General features: G+C 40.5%; 1 protein-coding gene across 8 annotated transcripts in view; it reads left to right on the top strand.

The window, feature by feature from the left end:
• The first annotated feature begins 7863 nt into the window (after positions 1 to 7863).
• SENP6 (SUMO specific peptidase 6) overlaps positions 7864 to 20338 on the top strand; it is a 73041-nt gene continuing 60566 nt past the window's right edge. For 3 of the 8 annotated variants that reach the window (XM_074538355.1, XM_074538354.1, XM_074538358.1), the window contains exon 1: positions 8512 to 8725. In XM_074538355.1, coding sequence (XP_074394456.1) covers positions 8527 to 8725 — 199 coding nt within the window. In that variant the 5' untranslated portion in view covers positions 8512 to 8526. Of the gene's footprint in view, positions 8370 to 8471; positions 8726 to 10736; positions 10759 to 20338 lie in introns of those variants that run through there. The other 5 variants (XM_074538357.1, XM_074538361.1, XM_074538356.1 and 2 more) reach the window with 5 other exon arrangements.

The following is a 20338-nucleotide window of genomic DNA, read 5'->3' as shown; positions in this document are numbered from 1 at the left end:
AGCATTTCATGTGGACTGGTGCTCTTAGGATATAACTTCATTAAAGAATGTAAATGACTTCTTCAAAAATAGCAGTGGGCATCCACATCCTTCTAACAGAGGGAAATAATGTCTCAGAAGGCCATTCTCATCTTGAGGAGAAACACTGAGAAGATTAAAACACTCTGGACTTCTACACAGATGTAAATGTCTTCTTACAGATCTCTGGAACTTGTATTCCAGTCTCCTGAGAATCACTGAAAAGCTCTGATGTCATGCTACAGCTCTGTCCATCTTCGGAATAGCTGGAATGTAGAATCAATAGGGAGAGAAGAAAGCAGGTGATATTGACTCCAGTAAGATATTAACTGCTGTGTATGACTTCTTAAAACTGAACCAGGAAAAAAGCTGGAAAAATGCACTTTCAGTGTGCTTCCCTGACAGTCTGAGAGAGGCACTTGAACCTACACAGGCTTATCCTACACAGGTTTATCCTCAATGTAATTCTATTATTTTCACTGTCAGAGCACAAGTTCTGCAAGCACCTAACAAGGGGTCAAGGACAGGATTAGAATTAAAAGAAATTACTTAAACCAACAAGATGATATGCAGCAAAGAAATGTAGAAAACCAGACACTTTAGATGGAGAAATCAAATGAAGTGACGGAAATTGAGATACAGCTGCTAGGGAACAACACTACAATGAAGGATGGAGGGTTTGTGCTAGATTACAGATTGACCATGATCTGTGGTTTCGTTGAAAAATATTTTAGGATATATTGAAGGAATTGCAGTATGTCAGAAGTAGGGGACAGTAGTCATTCCACTCTATTCAGTTTTGGAGAGAGCTACATTAGTACTGCATTCTGATTTGAATGCCCCACCTTTAAATACAGACAAGTTAAAGATACTCCAGTGAGATTGAAAATAATAAATAAAAGAAGACTGAAGGACCTGCAGAAAAGGATGAGATACACTACAGCAATCTCACCGTATGGAGAGGTTACTAAAAAGTGCACAGTGAATTCTAACTGAAGAAGAAGAAAACCATTTCTAGAAAAGATTGTTTAGGTTAATATGGACATTCCCCACTCCCCCTGTTTTAGTATACTATCTGTGGAGACTGAAGATCAATCTTAAACTGAGACTTTTAAGGGCATATACTAGTGACATTTTAAGTCATAAATCTAGGCAGAAGGACACATGAAATTATCCCTTTATCTCTTTCAAATCATGTATTATGTGGATTCTATTACTTGCAGTATGGTTATTGTTATGTAAGCTTTAACTGGCTCCACTTCCCAGATGAGACTGAGCCACTACAGAACTTAAGCAGTACAGTGCACTGACAGGAGCACATCCATCTTCCCAGCCCAGACCTCTGAACTCCTACACACATTATGAAAGAGGTTTCAGAAGTTCTTCTGATTAGAAGGGGAATTTGCAAGGAACAAACCTGGTGTCTTCAGCAGCAGCATGAGCAGTAAGGGAGTAAGTAATGCAAATTGAGAACAGGAAGGACGCTGTGATTTTTTCCCCTCTGCTTTCATTATGATTACTACAACCCCATGGGTCATGTTCATGGGTACAGGAATGTCACCTTTTTCTTTGCTTTAGAATGTATTTTTGCAAGTATGTGTACAGGTTAATATTTGCCATTTTCCAGCTGAGTTTATTTTTAGAAACATGATTCCAATATATACAGAAGTATCCCATATGAAACATGTAAGAACTTGTCCTAAAAGATTGCCTTAATGCTTTGAGGCACAAGTATTCTTAAAGCTCCAGACACATAGGCATCTAATGAAACAGCCAGGGAAAAGGTGATCCTCCTTTAAGAGGTGTGAGCCAGCTGAAAAATATCAATATATCAACTAGATGTGTTCTATTTACTACATGCATTTGGTTTAAATAAGCCATCTTCTTAAAGCCAATGGTTATTGACAAAGGATCTCCAAAGATACCAGCTACAAAACAGTTTCTCTTTCTAATGGTGAGACCATTTTAAAGGAAGGCCATCTGCAAGTTCTGCTAGCTGGCAATTAACTTGTACTTCTCTCCACAAGTGATCATGAGAATGGCTTCTGTAAAACTTCATACAAAACGAGTTTCAGTATCTATTAAATGTGTTTAAACATACTTTGGAAGTTGACTTAAGACATATTTCCCATTGATTTGTGTCATGGTTTGACCAGGAAGAAGTTGGGAATTCTGGGAAGCTGTGGTCAAACCAATGAAGGTTTTGGGTTTGAGACTGGCGTCCGGTGTGGCCAGTGGGGTTTGGACACACCTCCGAGAATACACAGGGGTTAAAAGCAGGGCACTGCCCTGGCACTTCCTCTTTGGACCTCGTAGGACGAGGAGTTCAGATCTCTCCCCCGTCCGGCCCGCTGCTGCTGGGCGGGGGAGGGGCCAGCCATGCGGTAAGGCCTGGACAGAGATGGTGTTGAGGGGGCTCCAAGGATGGAAGGGTGGGGGAGCCCCAAGAGACATCGAGCCCTCGAGCAGCCAGCCCCCCCCCCCTCCCCCCCCAGGAGAGCAGCCAGCGAGAGGGGGGAGGAAGACTGCCCGGCCGCAGCGGCAGCGTGTGGGCAGCATGCGTGGGAGCCGTTCCGGGACCGACAGACAGAGACTGAAAACTTTTAACCCTTTCTTGCATGATTGGGGCCTTACAAAAATGCTAATCCTCCTCGAAGCTGAATAAGAAGGGAGACGAGAGATGAGATGACTTGGCTCGGAGATTGTGGAGATGATTGGATGGGGAGAGATGATTTGGAGTGGCCTTTTGGCTGGACTTTTTCCTGTAGCCATGGACTCAGTTGTTCCTGTGACACAGACTGCATTTAGGGGGAGGCAGTGCCTCAAAACCAGGAGGGTTCATTCGTGAGGACCCCCCGGCCCCAGGGGGTTGGAAATATATGGGGGGGACAGATGTCCCAAAGCAGAGACTGTGCCTTTTTGGAGTGAGACAAGGCATCCTTGAAAGACCACCCTAAAAGCAGCTCTGATCCATGTCTCAGTGGTGAGAGCACTGAGCATGGAAGGAACATGTCACAAGCGGCAAATGGACTTTCCGGGCGGTGCCAAAGTGACAAGGAAGCATCCGGGATTTCAGTGTGTTTCCAGAAGCCTATGGAACAAGAAGGACTCCGTTCCTCTTCATGAACTGCAGTTTGAGTATACTAAAGTGTCGTGCCGGGCTGGGCAGTTGGTATTCTTGAGAGAATGTATTGGATTGGGAAAGTCAGGGAGTGGGGAGGAGGAAAAGTGGTTTTTGTAAGGTTTTCAATTTTTTTTTTTTCTTTTCCTTATAGTCTTTCCTATTTTTTCCCTGTAGTTTTAGGTAATAAAGTGTTATTTATGTTTAAGTTGGAGCCTGTTTTGCTTATTCCTGGTCACATCTCACAGCAGACACCAGGGTGAAGCATTTTCATGGGGGGCACTGGCTCTGTGCCAGGCTCAAACCATGACAATTTGAAAAGCAAGAGATTAGACAGACAAGATCTGACCCTGTGCATAAATATATGTTTTGTATGCTTGATATTTTTGGATGCCTGGCATGCCTTTAGTAACAGTTTGAGCCTTGCTATGTTTTTATTATTTATGTTTAACTTTTATTGTAGAAAAATGTCTATTATTTTATTTTTCTCAATGCATACCCTTTGATTTTAGCATTTTTGTGCTGTAGATACATTTTTGTTTGGTGGTAGATGAAAGACTACATTGTGGTTATGCCATGCCATTTAGGATGACAAATGAAACATTTTATATTTTTCCTTTTAAATCAGAAAGAACTTCTGTTCTTATCAGTAAAATAATGGAACAGTTACACTGAAAGACAAAGAAAAAATTTATGCTGTTGCCTAATCTTAAAGTTGAAATGTAATCAATAAATGTATTTCATCAGTCTGTTGGCAAAACTATATTTCCCTTAGACCATCACCATAAAAATACCAGAAAGAAATAAAAGTTAATTCAGATTAACAACACTGTTGCTACAGGAAACTTAGAGAAAATATGATAAAGTGAGTTTGACATTTTGAATATACACTGGAAAGTATATTCTACGTATCTTAAATCTAATGTATTTTTCTGGAGCCTTTTATATGCTCCCCTTTTCACACTTAGAAAACTATCAACATTTTAGTCTTTTGTTAGTTAAAAATAAATCTTTGCCTCAAAGATTTAATGTACATTTACCTTATGTACCTCATTAGGAAATAATTAAAACATGAAAGATTACCCCGTTTTTCCAACAGAATATATTTGATTTATAACTGGCTATTTCTTCTATAGCATCATTTCATGCATATATTTGAAATCATTCTCCTTTATAATGTTTTATTTTTCCTTACTGATCATAATTATTTTTCTATTTAGAGATGTAAATAAAGTAATGGTTCTGGACTGTGCAACAAATTCTCCAAGTTTTTTTCTCTATAAAAAACGACTTTCTAAATGTAGCCCAGCCCTGCAAAATGAAATTTTTATTTCCAAAAGTAATATCTAATGCTATGTTGTAGATAACAATGTTGGCATTTGACTCAATGAATCTTTTATACCCATAAAACTCACTTTCAGGCTTAATTAGTTGTTGTGTTTTTAGCCCAGCAAGTTGCTTTATCTCACTGCCCAGTAAGAGAACTTGCAGTTTTAAAGCAAAACTGTTTCTCTTTAAATAGTTCTAATGCAATAATGACCAAATGCAAAAGATACTTAAATGAAAAATGGCCATTTTAAATTTCAAAATGTTTCTAACAGTAGCAGAAAACCTAAAAGGTATTTGTTTATTATGGTTATTTTCCAACAGCACCAGGCTGAGTTTTGAGCTAAGTTGGTGAGATTCAAAAAACAAGTCTCCTTCAAGGAAAGAATGAGGAAAATAGTTTAGACAAAATCCCAATGATCTTAAGCAGTTCTTAGTTATTTACTACTTACTTGACAATCTATCTTTTCATACCACAGTTAAACAAAAAACCTTCTCCACATCCTGATGTATCACTGTAGTCCTAGCACACAGATGAATACTACTCTTTCTTCTGGAAACATTCCTGAAGAGCTACCTGCAGTATGCCAGCTATCCTGGAATAGTATGAGACAACCCCTGAAATTAAAGCACTAACTTTAATGACAAGATATTGTAATGCAAGAAATACATCTGATTTCACTTTGAAAATGCTAAGGAAAAAAACTAGGCAGCAGGTCATGAGGACAGCAAGAAGAGGACATGCATGAGGACAGTTTTTAAAACTGAGAACACGGACTGTGTTTCATTAACATGTTGAAGAAACAGTTCAAAGAACAACAATGAAAAACAGTGAAAACTAACTTCACTCCAGAACACTTACTTCCTGAAAAATGGGAGTGTTAAATAAGTTACTTATAGTCTATTGAGGAAGTTCATGGGTTGTAAATAACAAAAAAAATTCAAGGTGCCTATAAATTCCCTTAAATGTCTATATTCAATTTTCATACCAGTACAGAAAACTAAGTAATGTACATTACCACAACAGAAGCTGTAAAACTGCAATCCCAATTCCATTTTATTCCTTAAGCAAGGAACTAGTGTTTCTAGGAAATAGCTACCTCCATTATCATGGCTAACCTTACAAAAACATAGAGGAAACAAGAAGTAACTGGAAAGAATCAGAAATACAAAGAAAAAAAACCTTTTCAGTTTCTGTAAAGTAATTTTCAATACTGAATCATCTAAGCCACATTAATTACTAATATCTTTTTCATTGTGGGAAGAAAAGGAAAAAATAGATTTCAAAGATGAGACAAAAATTCTTCATCACTCTCTGATGCAGTAATGAGATTTCCATGCTACACAGAGCTGTGCCAACAGAGCTGAGCACAGGCAAGTGTTTGTAAATTCTGGATCTTACACTGGCCTGTGATTGTGAGCTACCCACAGTGGGACTGGTCAGCTTCTAGGGGATGTTAAAGGCCCGGAAGCAATAACGTGATGCAGGTCATCCCTGGGCTCTTCTTCTGTGAACACAATAGAATTCTTCCTTCAGAGAGAAAGAAAACTCAGTAAATTCTGTAAGATTTCCCTCAGCAGGAAGGAGAACACTAACTTTCTCTTTCTCATTGTTCATTCTGTTACATGAAGAAAATCTTCTGGTTCCAGGCAAAGTTAAGAGGATCTGAAAAGATTTTGTAAGAATTGAGTGCTCTCAGTATTGCATCCCTCACAAATAGTTCTCAAATGAAAAAACAAACCACTCTAAGGTTGAGAATAGACTACTAATAAAAGTTTTATTAATAAGAGTTTTGACTATATTCCACCCTCTTGCATCCTTAAAGAGGTTCAAAATAAAGGAAAAACGAACAGTGCAATGAGATGTAATTCTGGGCAGGTGCTTTCCATAAAAAAGTGTATTTCAAATTATCAGTCAAAAAGTCAAAATCAACCATGCATCTAGATTAACACTGATAGCTTATTCCCTTATCCTTTCTACTTTAAAAGGTTATTTTAATCTACACTGCATCTCAGTTCACTAAAACTCTGAAGCTGTATTTGATACCTCCATCAATGAATCCACTACTGTGCATTAAACATTTATTCAAATAATTCATAACTCTAAATCCTCAGTTTTTAAAAAATTGTGTAGAATTGTGTAGGCCTGGATCAGTCTAGTATCAACTATCAATAAGAATTTGTTTTGGTGGATTAATGCTGTAACCTCAGCAGTAAATCCTTTAACTGGACAATGCCCCTCTGAGATACAAGATGGTATTTTTAAACATCAGATTCTAAATTCCTTTTTTTTTTCCTTTTTTAACTATTAGGTTTCTATTGAACAGATGATTTTCTTGGTTTCTCTGTAATTAGCTGGGACCTAATTGTTTCCTGTTAACCTCATTACTAATGAAACAAGGATAGTCTATGATATCTCTTTCAGGAAGCCTTTTTTTCTAAGGAGATTTTGAAGACTGAGATTCGTAGATTTACCAGCAGCGTTACAGCTTTTGGGATTCTTTCTAAATACTTGCAAGCTCTGGTGGTGTGACGTAGCACTTGGGCAGCAGTCTGACATCATCTGTTGGCTTCCAGATCACTCTTTGCCTCTCCATTGCATAAAAACTGAGCACTCTTGGAAGTATTTTAAACATGCTAGGTGCACGTAGGAACAAAAATACCAAATTTAGAAGACTTAAAGGAAAACAACAATTTTCCTTTTTAGCCTTTAATCGTTATATGCACTAAGCGCTTTAATTGACCTAATTTAGGATTTCAGTCTACAAACAAGTCTTCAGTTCGAGGATTTTTGGAAGATGACTTTTCAGGGGTTAGAAATGTTGGGAACCAGGTACTCTAGACATGAGAATCCCCAACTCTGCAGTAAAGTTGGAGGAGAGACGGAGTCAGTAGAATCCCAGATTGGAAAAACCTGTTGCAGAAAGGAGTATCTGGTTTTCCCTAGCTATAGAATGCCATAAACTAGCTTTTAGTTTCTAAAGGATGCATGTTTTGGGGTTTTTTTTGTATTTTGGCCTCACGGGAAAGCTTTTCAAAATGTAAAACCATACAAGCTAAAAGTCAAATGTACCTAAGGCCATGACTTGCAATTTCACTTTAGTTGGCGTGGCAACGCTGTACGTTTTACAAAATCCAACTTTTGGATTTGAATACGATCAGGCCACAGAATATTTTAAGATTAAAAGGAATCTTTGAATCTTGCGAAGACCTTTCCCCCGAGCTTGAGGGAGGTGAGAGGCCGGCGGGCCGCAGCGCTCCGCCATGGACTCCCGCTCTGCTCTAACTTCATTCATTTTACTCGAGCCACCTCCTGGTCTCCCGAAAGCTGCTGCCTCCAGGCTGATGGAGGAGGGAGCGGGAGAGCCCGAGGTACGGCGGGGCGCAGCGCTGCTGCGGCCATTTTATGGTGCCGGGTCCGGGAGAGCCGGCGGCTCCCGCGGCGGGCGAGCGGCAGAGCGGGCAGGCCAGCGCCGTTCCCGGAGCTCAGCGTTGGCGGCGGCGGCGCGCTCCGAGCCCTCGCCCTCCCGCGCTCTCGGGGGCGCGTGCGGCGGAGTCTCGGCCCGGCCCGCCTGCTCCGACGAGCGCCAACGGGCCCGGCTGCGGCCGCTCGCGGGTATCTAGCGGCGGGCGCGCTGAGGGAGGAGCGGGCCTGCTGCCGCCGCTTCCTCCTGCGCAGGGGCCGGAAGGCAGCGCGGCCCGGCAGCGGGAGAGGGCCGGGCCTCGGCGGTAGTGCCGCCGTTGCGGGTCAGCCACCCAGCCTTCCGCAGTGGGGGCGGGCAGGCCGGGGGAAGGGCCGGGCCCCGCCGCCGCGCTGGGCGATGGAGTGAGGGAGCGCTGCGCGGCAGCGGGAAGATGGCCGGTGGCGGCGGCGGCGGCTGCAGAGACAGCTTGTTTCTCGAAGGTGCGTGCAAGGCTGCGGGGAGGGAAATGTGGCCCGCGAGCCGCGTTTCCCTTCTGGCGACCAGTAAAGGGGCACGGCGCAAACTGGGGAATGGGGGAGGCGGGCGTGTGAGTTCATATGGGGTGGGGGTTATGGGTCCCCTCTGGGTGCGACGACAATGAGAGGTGGCTTCGTGGTGGGGGAAGGGTGGCTGCCGTGCCTAAGTCTGGTGAAAAGAGACCTGCTTTTCAGGGAGGGCTTAGTGAGGGCGATTTGGTTCGTTTTTCTTTTTTCCTTCTTTCTTTCTTTTACTGTTCCGAGGCGCCGGGAGTGCGGCGTTTCTTTCCTTTGTCGGGGCAGCGGCGAGAGCAGCCCGGGTCGGTGCAGCGGCCGGACTCCGGCGCGGCTCGGCGGGCGCTGGGCTGGGGGCGGCGGGCAGGGTTAGCGCCGGGTGGGAGGGAGGGAGGCCGGGGCTGCATTGCCCTGCCCTCAGCCCGCTCCCAGGCCCCGGCCTAGCCCGAAAGCTTTGGCCCCACCATAAAATAAGTCTTCGCCTGCTCCTAAAAGGCTCCTGTAAAGGTTTGGGACTGAGTTTAATTTTGTGAGGGGGGTAATGCTTATAATTGTGATACGAAGGGGAGGATGAACCTTATTACCTGCATTTGAAAGAAACCTTTTGCATTTGTAAAGCTCTGACTCTTTTATTTTTCTTTTTATTTTATTTTTATTTCTTTTTTTTTTTCTTTTTTTTTTTTTTTTTTGGTACACAGTTTTGGTGTCTTGAGGGGTTTTTTGTTTATCACTATAAAGCTTTCAATTATACTGCAAAAAGCCTCCTGATATGGGGATATTTTTAAACTGTTGAGTCTTTACAGTTTCATTGATACATCAAAAAATTACTGTTGTAGTCTTGCAGAATTGCTATAAGCACATGTCCTGATGGCATGGACCGGTAGTCTGGTAAATTCTGCCAAATTACCGCAATGATAACAAAGAAAAATTAATGAAATTAAGTATTCCTCATAAGCAGAGTTTTTCAAGTCAGGAATAAGTTTAGCATGGGAGATTTTCAGTACCTGTATTGCACAGAACGTAACCTCTTGCAGATTTTCTCTTGCTGCAGGATGTTGGATATTGGCTTTTTATGACAAGATATTCTTTAATAGATATAGTGTGTGAACAAAGTACTGCATGTTGTTTTGAATAATTAATCTGGAATTTTGATGTTCAGAAACTCTGGGTAATAACAGCTGTCACGGTACCTCCCTTATGCCTTTAAAGGATTTGGTGGTGAAATGCAGACACCCCATTTTTTTCCTGAAGTCACCACAGACTGTGGCGAGGTTTGCGCAGACAGCTAAAAGTGTCAAGGTGACGACTTGTCACTGTCTTCTCTGTGCACCTTGAGTAGTTGCTGGCTGGTCAGGTGGCTGAGAGAATATGCATTTCATATGCAATATTCACGCTTTTTTTGCTTGTGAGTTCTCCTTCCAGCAGCAGGAGCAGTACAATACTGGATAGCATCTCCATTTGAACCTTCAGTGTTCCACGATGGGTGAACTGAGTTAGCAGCTGGTTTTGTGTTTTCCCATTGTTTGGGGACATGTTCATTTTAGGACTGATGAGGTGATAGAAATCCTAAGAGTTCAGCCACATGTGAAGAAAATCTAGTGTAGATGGTGGTGACAGAAAATTTATTGGGGTGGCCCAAGTCCAAATGGGACAGTCACACTTGGGCAGATTTAGTAAGAGCTGGTAAAATCTGTACTGATTTGAAGCAAAGGGAAAAGGCTTTCAGATGTACTTATTAGAGATATTTATAGGAAAAGTACAGGCCTAGAAAATCTATAAATACATATATGTACAGGAGATTTTTGGCAATCTGCAGTCTGGAAAGGTAGCATATTAGCTCAGCCTAATGATGTTACCTAGAAGCACCGTTACCCTAAGGCTACGCAAGCAAGAGATTGCCAGATTTGTGGGACAAGTATAGTGGGGACAAAAAAGAGGATTGAAGTGTGTAGAGTAGGAAATATGGCAGCTTCTGTTGCTGGATGATGGTGATTAATACATGAGCCTAGAGCTGCATCTGTAACTTGTCTGAGTGTATGTTTCAGGGAGTCCTTTGAAGGCTGTGTAAGCAACAACAAAAAATTGTTTACTTAATGTTTTCAGAGGTGTTTTCTGAAAGACTGGCAAAGGGGAGGGGCAAGACTCCTCTGTCCATCCCTGCACAATAGAAGAAGTCTGGGTGAAATGGATGCCAGCTCTATCACGTTCAGCTCAGTCTAAGGGACACTGTGCTGGTTAAATACACACCTGCATTTGTGTGTGTGCATACAGGTACACAGACATTTCTGGTGCTGTCCTGCTTATGTTGACTGTCAGTCAGACTCAAGATAAATGCACAGTTAAGTGAAATAAATTACTTTTCAGTATCACAGTTGTTCAGAATTTTGGTTTTGATTCCACATGTCCAGTGAGATACTGCTTTTCTTTCATATAGTGTAACAGATGTTACTGTGAAGAAATATGTCTGTCATTCTAGTGTAAAAGTGCTTCCTCTTAACATTTTTATTATTCTATTCTCCAGTAAAAACAAAATGGTCTTTCTAGAAGGGTGTTCCTTGAATGATTGATTTGTTGCCTTTCTGGTAATACCATTCTTGAACATGGTGATTCATAGTGATTCATGTTTTTTGTCCAGTTCTTTGTATCTGATGTGCATAATTTTTTATGCTGTATTATATAGACTGTTTAATGGAAATGTGAAGAAGATCCCTAGGACTGTAATGGACTCTCTTTAAAGCTGCATTTGTTACCATTCTGAAGCACTGATAATAGTTGATCACATATACATGGATATACAGGGCCTGTATGATTACTTCACTTCAAGTGCCAGGACTGTTAGAAGTGTAGAAAGTACTCTATTTTTGTTATTTAATCTAGATCAAGTGAAATTAGTAAAACTGTTCTGAATTTGCTTTTTTAAAGTGATGTTTCAAGTTATGGGCTGAACATGCAGAAATTGCATTAACAAAGTCTTTCTCTTACATGAGAATTCTTTCCTGATGTGGAGGAGGAGAAGTTTAGTGAACTGTCTGCAACAGTTCCTGTGTTTTTTAATTGATAGTCATGTCTAAAATATAAAGAATGGTAGGCAAACTCATTTGGACTTATGGTAGGAGGCATGTTAAATATATGGGAATGGACAGTACTGTTGATCATAACCTTGGAGAAAAATTGCAGGAACTCTTGTTTTCTGACTCCTTCACTATTACTGAATTGCAAGGAAATTGTAATTTCTCTTTTCCAACATGAAATTTAAGTTTACCTATGTTTATGCAGTAGATAATAGGTAAACTTCAAAAGAAGAAGGGAAAAATGTAGTATTCTTTCCTATCATTTATTTCAGTCTCCTGGTGATTACAGTAGTGAGGCCGAGAACCAGTATTGAATTTTCTTTTTGAGGATCTCCTTTCTAAGGAATGTTGCCAGTCCCTAGCATTGGAGCTGTTGAGATATTTCAGTGCAGTTGTGGCAGGAATTTGCTCAATTTTCATTCCTATTTCTTGGCTACAGGTTTCGCAATAACAGTAAACAAAACTATGTGGTCTACCTGTTAGCAGCAGTAGTGTAAACTTCACAGTTGTCTGCCAGAAGCCTCCAGAAGACTGCTTTATTCTTCTTTCAGTTCACATATAAAGATTTGTCTTCACCAAAGCAAGAGTTGTAGAATTATGTATTTTCTTAAAGGTAGCTGAGATTCTGGGGTGGTACAGAAACATGCAGCTTTTGTGTATTAGAGTTACAGACTTGCCTTTTCAAGTGGTGGTAAGCCCCTCCTCTCTTTTTTTGTTTCTGTTTTTAATCATACTGAGAAATCTCTGGCTGGAATAATACAAATTAGGAGGGTAGAGTGGAATTTATATTCAGGTAGAACACTTGAAACATTTCTACCTGCAAGACTCTTCTCTTTATTTTTCTCTTAACAGTGAAATTTAATTATTAATAGTTGCAACTGTCTCTAATAAGTCTGTGGTGCTTTGTTTGTGATCTAACGGAGATTGTGATTAGCTTGAAAATGTGGGGAAGAGTTGTTTCAGGAATCATTGATCTTCTGTGTCTATATGAACTCCTACTTCGTCCTGTTGAATTCTTCTCTGGTTTGCATCTGTCCCATCAATGTCCAGACAGCTTGTTTCTTCTGTTTTTCTTGAGAGTGTTTTTTTTAAATGACAAAGTGTGAAGTTTGTGACTTCCATAGCTTCTCTATATATCCCAGTCCTTTGACACATTCAGATTTTTTTCCAGCACTTCACATACATCTTCTTAGACTTGAAGATTGTTCAACTGTCCTGTCCAGTGGTTTTCAGAATAGGAAACCTTCTGACTTGAGTAACAGGTTGTTTTCAGTGAATGAAACTCACTTCTTGAGAGCTATTCCTCAACAAAGTCAAATGGAAAACATTTCTTACTGTCTTATTTTTTTATACATGCCAGACTAATTTGGGTGATAGGTGGCATGAAGTCTTAAGAAAGATGGGGTGCTTCTTAAAGTACGCAGAAAGATACTAAAAATAAACCTAATTTATCTGTTACTGCTCTATAACATATGTTGCAATATGCTTGGGAGCACCTTCTAAGGTAAAAGCCTGTGTCCCAGTCCTCTTCCACATCATCACCTCCTTCATTTTGAGACAGGATTCTTGGAGCCCAGGCTTGTCCTGAGCTCCTACTTTCTGAAGTAAAGTATCTGGGCACAATTTTCTGGTCTTCATTGTGGAGGCATTTAGTATTTGGTAATTTTTCCTAAGTAACTCCTGCTCTGTAAGTTTTCTCAAAGTGGGACATAGAAACTTCTGGTCTAACTGTCTTGTTTGCGATGCCTCATCCACTATTTCTGGCTCTTGGATTTGGTAGTAAAGCACTGCTCCTTCCTCAGAAAAAAAGTTAAGAGTTTCTGGTGAGTTTTATTGGCAAAAAAAAAAAAAAGAGAATGTTGCTAAAAGAGATCTTTACACTCTTTTTAATGTAACTATAAATAAAGAAGCAATAGTAATAACAAAAGTAGTAACATTAATACATGGTGGGATAGCAAACATCAACAGTTAGCAGATGTCATGCTTGTACAGATATGAGCCTGTTTAGATATTTCAGTCTTTCCCTTCTTGTTTTATGTACAAGGATAAAACAAAATAGATTATTTATTTTAATGGTTTCAACAGCAACTTTGGCTTTTATTACTGTTGTTTCTGGAAGACTGCACATGGGTTTTGGTGCAGTATCAGACTTCACCTAGTCTATAGTTTTATCTTTGTCTCATAATTGAGGAGTACCAAGGTGTTTTGTGTTGTAGCAGATTCTATAATATGAGAATACCCACTTTTAAATATTGCTTTGTAAGAATGTGAAGGTTTTTTGAGTCATCTCATAATTTTGCCTCCTTCCTTCCCAGTATAACAGGATCACCTATTCCCAACCCCCTGCCATAGGAAGGGACACCTTGCACTAGACCAAATTGCTGGAGGCCCCATTTAACCTGGCCCTGAACACTTCAGAGTTGGTGCATTCACAACCCCCTCAGCAGCCTCTGCAAGTGCCTTACCACCCTCAGTGTCCTTGGCTACTGCTTTCTAACAAACATAGTAGCATGACTTTTATTTTTCCAAAACTTAAACCCCTCCTATTTACAGACGTGTAAAGGTAATTTTTTTTTTACCAATTTACCTTACAGGTAAAAATACAGAAGTTCTGTGAAATTTGCTCACTCTATTAAGCAGGGAAGTCAAAATCAGTATGCCTGAAGTGCAGGTTTCAGTGGTGCCTGAGCATGGTTCAGTTTGCTGCTCACTGGTGTTTGTTCCTTCAGTGGCTGAGCAGTCCGGGGTCAGGGCAGGGAGAGGGCTTGGGCCACAGGACAGCCGATACCTTCACCTGTGTGTTGCAAAGAAAGGCATGGAAGAGTGTGCAGGATAGCTTAAGGTGCTGCAGGAGCCTGAGAAACCAAACAGAAATGGAGCTGTTGTGGTGGAGGATATTGTAGAGATACCAGGAACAAATCTGGGTTTGGGGAAAAAGGACAAATGTAATTTTCTTATCATGGCAGTTCTAAAAGGCAGTTACATTGGGAATGAGGGGAGGACATGTGTTAAGTTCCTTTCTTTTGGCCCATGTTTTGGCACTCACTTGGTTTCAGTTTTTGAAGGTAATGATAGTTTTACATAGATTGAAATCTGTCTAATGCTCTGTACTTACTTTCTATGAAGAGAATCAAAGCATTAGTAGAATATTATTTTTCTTATTATATAGAATTAAGTTTGTTGGCAGCTTTATCTTACACATTAAATTTTTAAAAGGATGTATTCCTAACTTCTGTTTCTGTGTTTAGCAGCCTAGGATGCTTAATGCCTAATATTTTCAGGTTAAGATGACCTTTTCAGGTTAAGATGACCTTAAGTCAGAATTGGTGTTTGAATGTCACGTTAGTGGGTGTGACTGCAGTTGGGAAGCAGAGCTGCATGTACTCTCCACCACCCTGGAAACTTAACCACTTTCTTGCCAGAGAGATGGAACTTGCTCTGTTGTGTCTTGCCAGGTTGGCACTTTGCCAAACTTGTGTTGAATTTGCTCATTGAAGGGTAACTGGTAGGTGCAGGACAATGGCTTGGGTGGGAGAGAGCATGCAGCCTCTCTTCTCATGTGAGAATAATAGCACATTTCCTGTTCTATCTCTGCCTGGTGATCTGTTAAGTCAGGCTAAGGTGTATTACATAGCTTAAACTTTGTAATTTTAGGTATTTTAGTGTAAGAGCAGCTTTATTCTGCCCAAGGAGAAACAATTATTTTAAATAGCAGGTTATCTTTTGTGAAGAACAGGGTTATGGTGAAAGTTGGAGACTGGAGGGAATAAATTAACAGGCTGTGGTTATTTCTTCTCAGGTTGGTCAGCAGGCCTTTAAAAAGTTTTTGTTAACAGGCAAGGGATGTAAGTGCTGCATGAGGCAAGGAAACATTTCTGCATGTGTGTCCCAGTAATTCCTATGAAAGAAGAATTTGGAGTGAAAGACTTTGGGGTATCTTTCTCTGAGTTCATCTTGAGTGATTATAGATGAAGAGCAGTGATGATTCAAAACTCTTCGTTGAGCCCTCCTGGCTTTTTGTTTGTTTGTTTGTTTTCAGATCATATGAGCTGGAGGAAAGTCTCCCTGCTCATGTCTCTGTGAGGTTTTGTTTGTTTGTTTATTTTTATTAGAAGACTTGCCACAACAATGTTTTAGGAATGAAAAATACCAATAATACTCTGCTGGTGTGGTTAAACATATTACTCTATGACATGATTAATAATATGTAATCTTAGAAATTTATGTCTGTAAGAAACAGCTGCAAAATATTTATTTTATGAGTATGTTTTTATTCAATGTCATACAGTTGTTTCATTTGTACTAAAATTCATTCTACTGATGTATTTTTATTAATGTCATAGGATATAATGTTGTATTTGTTTGACATGTACAATTTTTATGGCTCATTTAGCAAAATATGAGTATCCTGCTGATGACAGAATTTAATACGACAGTCTAACAGAAAGATTATTCAAGAGCCCATTAGATGAGAATTTGAACTATGCTGTAGATGTTAGGTTTCATATTTACAATTGCCTTGGTAATTTCTGAGGCTCACTTGTAGAAATGTTTAATAGAGTGTGTTGTAATTTTATTTTTACCAAGGCTTACTACTTAAGAGGCAATTTAAGGATCCTTTACAATTGGGAGTAAACTTTCAAAAGGCAACTTTGGGACTGTGCTGGCCCCCTGGTCACTGTGATTGCATATACCTGGCCCTGGGACAGTAAAACTTCAATGGAGATTTTGTAGCTCTGCCATAAGGCAGGTCTGTTGTCGCTGAATCTTTACTTGATAAATACCACAAAAAACTGTCATTGATAAATTAAAAAGTTCTTTGTCATGTAGCAAAGCCTATATTAGATGTAAAAGGCACTGCTCATTAGGGGTAAGAAAGGCTCTGTGATAGAAACAACTTAGAGATCAAGGTAAGCAGGAGTTTCTTTGGGTAGAAGTGGCTGTCACTTCTGTATTTTGCTTTAGCTGTCTTTGGAGTGCTTTTTCTTGAAAAGTAGTTTTGTAACTAGGTTCAATTAGCGAGCTGGCCTGTGTTATTTTATTAAAAATGAGTTGATAGCCCATCTTCATTTTTGTTGCTTTTATGAACAGTTACTGAGAAATCACTTTAACATCCCATGAAAAGCAAATGTTTTTTCTAGCTTTTTAAAAAATAAAGCCTGCTTAGTGAATCTTAGTGTATTGTGACCTAGTCATCAGTTGTCAGTGCTCCTTAAACTCAGTTGCTGTTAGGTCTGGAGAAGTTTGGTGCTTCCATTACAAAGATTTCCGTGATCTTAATGCAGTACACCAGTTGCATTATGTCACACCTTGCTGCATTGATGGTTGCCAATTGCAAAGGGAGTTAAAGTAAATAGTGTATCCAGTGTGATCAGAAAGCTGTTGCCTATTTTTGAGTTGCATTTCTCTGATTTTTTTTTTTAAGAGACATAATGTCCATAGATCTAAACTGTATGAGGATTTGCAGAGTCACAGAAGGGGCTGTGTGTGGGGCCATTCTGTGTGGGCACGCAAGGAACTGTGCCTGCAGTTGGCAGCGCAGGCAGCCCCGCTGCGGGCGCTGCTCGGAGGGACGGACAGACAGAGCTGCTGCTCTGCTCGGAGGGACGGACAGACAGAGCTGCTGATCGGAGGGACAAATAGAGCTGCTGCTGGGAGGGACGGACGGACAGAGCTGCTGCTCGGAGGGACGGACAGACTGAGCTGCTGCTCGGAGGGACGGACAGACAGAGCTGCTGCCCCTCCCGGAGACAGCGAGCTCCGGCTGTGCTGCGCTCAACACTGGCCCTTCACTGGCTCATGGCAGCTTGGCTGGAGAAAACTCATCTTTGGGGTGGGCAGGAGTGTTGGTGGAGCTAGTCTATTCCTTTTCAGCCATATTAGAAATCCACCTCAGCTGACTGCTGCCTTGTGTGGGTATGAAAGCTTGCCAGTGTCTCTAAGAATTGGAGAAAACTCCAGGTATTTACCCTTTACAGAAGGGCAAATGCAAATATTTTTCTTGCCGCATAGTTTAACTAACTCTGTCATCATCCTTTCCCTACTCAATTATTTTCTGAAATGTCCTTTTTTCATGTGACCAAATTTTGAGGTTAATTGAGATTGTTGAGCATTTTCTTTGTATGCTTTCTTTGCTGTCTATTTCATGAGAATTCTGAACAATTGACAACATCAAAGAGGTCTTACTCTTTTTTTCTACTTCAATTACATTTAGAGTTTCTTGTTATGGAATAAACATTTCTTGTGGAAGTGTTCAAGGCCAGGCTGGATGGGGCTCTGAGTGAACTGGTCTAGTTGAATGTCTACCCCCTGCTCATGGCAGCAGGGCTGGCAATAGATAATTTTTAAGGTCCCTTCCAACCATTACCATTCTGTGATTCTTCTGTCCTGTGTGTGCAAGTTAAGTTCTTGCAGAGATTGTGGAGCCTTTCTGGACTTTCAATTTCTGTATGTTTTTATAAAGGGGGTAGTATCTATCTGACATCATGTGTGAAACTTTACAGGATAAACCCAGAAGAATTAAATAGTACAAATTCTTTTTTTCTTTTTCCTCTTGGTATGTAATATACAGTGCTTTATTTCAACCTGATGTTCCAATTTCTGCAGCAAACATGGAAACCTTCTCAAAGTGTCAGTTGCCTAATTTCCAGGTAGTTTGGATTATTAATCTTACTCTGTCTGTAACTGCCTTTCAGCACTTTCTCAAAATAGATTGCCATTTGTTTAGTGCTGCTGTATCCTCAGTTGCACAAGCTTAAGTTTTATGTGAAGATGGATCCCATGGTGCATAACAAAGTGTGCAAATCACGTGCATAATATACTGTAAGGTTTCATGCTGTGTTTTGCTCATCTTCTAAAACTATTCCAGTGTTCAGAATTTGAGATCATCTGTGATTAATGTAATATACTGATTTGCCACAGGAAGTGTATTCTGGAATTCTTGTTCAACTGTCATCTTCCTCAAAATGTCTTATTAGCTTGATATATTTTTTCATATTTTGAGAGTAAATTGGCAGTTCAGAAATTGTTCTTAGGCTAACCTCACCTTTTATCCTCTATTTTTATCTATAAAATAGGAATATACATCTCTTTGACTTAACTTTCCTTAAAAACAACAAAACTTTCTTCCTAATTCCTGAATTTTTGTTATATCTCCAAGTCTAGCAGTAGAGGTTTTAGGTAAGCAAAGAATTCATAATACTAGAGATGAAAACAATACTTTATTGTTTGTTTCTCCTTTCTTCCCTGTTTATTGTTGGCTTCTGCTTTTGATATTACTCAAATTATTTTACTTGTGTGGGAAGTTTGAGTGGGAATCAGACTTACTCAGAGAGGGAAAAGAAGAAAAGTGACTGTCATACTCCTTTTGAGAAGTTTTTGTGGTGGCGTGCAGTTGCTCCAGGGGATGCTTGGTGCCTGTGAATAGTCACTGGTTTTACTTGGGGCTGGCTGGGTTCAGGAGGGTTGGAACATCCTGTTCAAGGCAGACCCAGTCAGAGAAGGTTGCTCAGGGATTTGTCCGCTCTCTGTTCCTCTCAGGTCAGTGTGGGCCACTCTTGAGCACACACGTGGTAAAGAATAAGTTCTGTCTTCTGCAGACTAGCCTGTAGTTCACCAGCTCGTCCAAGTTGCCCTTCTTGAAGGGCAGTGATGTTTTTCCAGTGTTTGGGTACAACTGGCTGAAGTGTTCCTTAATCACATCTTCCTTGACTGTGGGTGATACTGCATTCCCACAGATTCTGCTGGTAGAGGTCAGGAACTGTGAAGTCAGAGGATAGAACTTAGCAGTGAAATCTGGGATAACAAAAAAATGGATCATATTGTTAATATTTTTTCATGTCTTTTGTCATTAGGTTTCTGCCTCATTGAGCACAAAATGCCCACAGATTTCTGTAGCATTTCGTTTGTTGCTGGTGCAGACAAAGAAGGCCTCTTGAAGTAGTTCTGTATTGTTTTCTGAGGCTGTTGTAAGGGCACCATCCTTGGGTGGAGTAGATACCTCTACACCTCTGTTGAGAGAATCAGTAGAAAAGGTGAAGAAGCATTAGTTGTCCATTGTGTGGTTATCACTGCTGTCTACCCAGATAAAATTTCAAAGGCATCACAAAGAAAATGTTTAACATACTTCAGAGCTGTGTCCTTTCATCCTCCTCTGTTACTCCTTGTCAATACTTAAAAAATGTTAAATAGTTCAGCAAATTATCAAACTTAGGCAGTTCTGTGTCCTTCAGTCCTGTCAGCAGTGCAGCAACCTGCAAAGTAAGCAGCCCAATGTGCTTACAAGCCCTGAAAAAAACCCCAGTAATTTACCAGAATATGCAGATGATTTCCATCTTTAAAGTACAGAACTTTCAAAAATGCTTTTGCTTTTCAGGGTCATGAACACTTTAGTCCAGGAATGAATGCTCTGTGTGTATCATTTGTTTTCTGTGGACATCAAGTTCTTGGAAGGGTGTGGGTGTTTTTGTTAGCCAGCTAAGAGATTGAATTCCCTTCACGTGCAAAGGAATGTCTGTGCTTGATATCCATTACGCTGGTATCATAGAACTTCATTATTAAACTCCCTGCTCCATGTAATAGCTCAGCTACTGTGAGGTTATCATTACTGCCTGGTACTGGAGGTGCTTTTGACTGGTTTGGTTTTTTTTTTTTTTGCCTCTGTAGCTAATTTAGGGAGTGGAAATTTAAAGCATCTTTTACACACTAGATATTTAAATCTGTACCTATAAACGCAGATTAGGCTACAATTCCATGGAAATTTCCTTGGTATCCATAGTACTTAGGATAGTTTCAGTTCCCGGATGGGCCTCACCTCTGCTGTGCTGTCACGGCTGCACTGTGTTAGTG

The sequence above is a fragment of the Zonotrichia albicollis genome, chromosome 3 (genome assembly GCF_047830755.1).
Source record: "Zonotrichia albicollis isolate bZonAlb1 chromosome 3, bZonAlb1.hap1, whole genome shotgun sequence".
NCBI lineage: Eukaryota > Metazoa > Chordata > Aves > Passeriformes > Passerellidae > Zonotrichia > Zonotrichia albicollis.
Note: the sequence above shows the minus strand (reverse complement) of the source record. Positions and strands in the feature narration are given on the sequence as shown.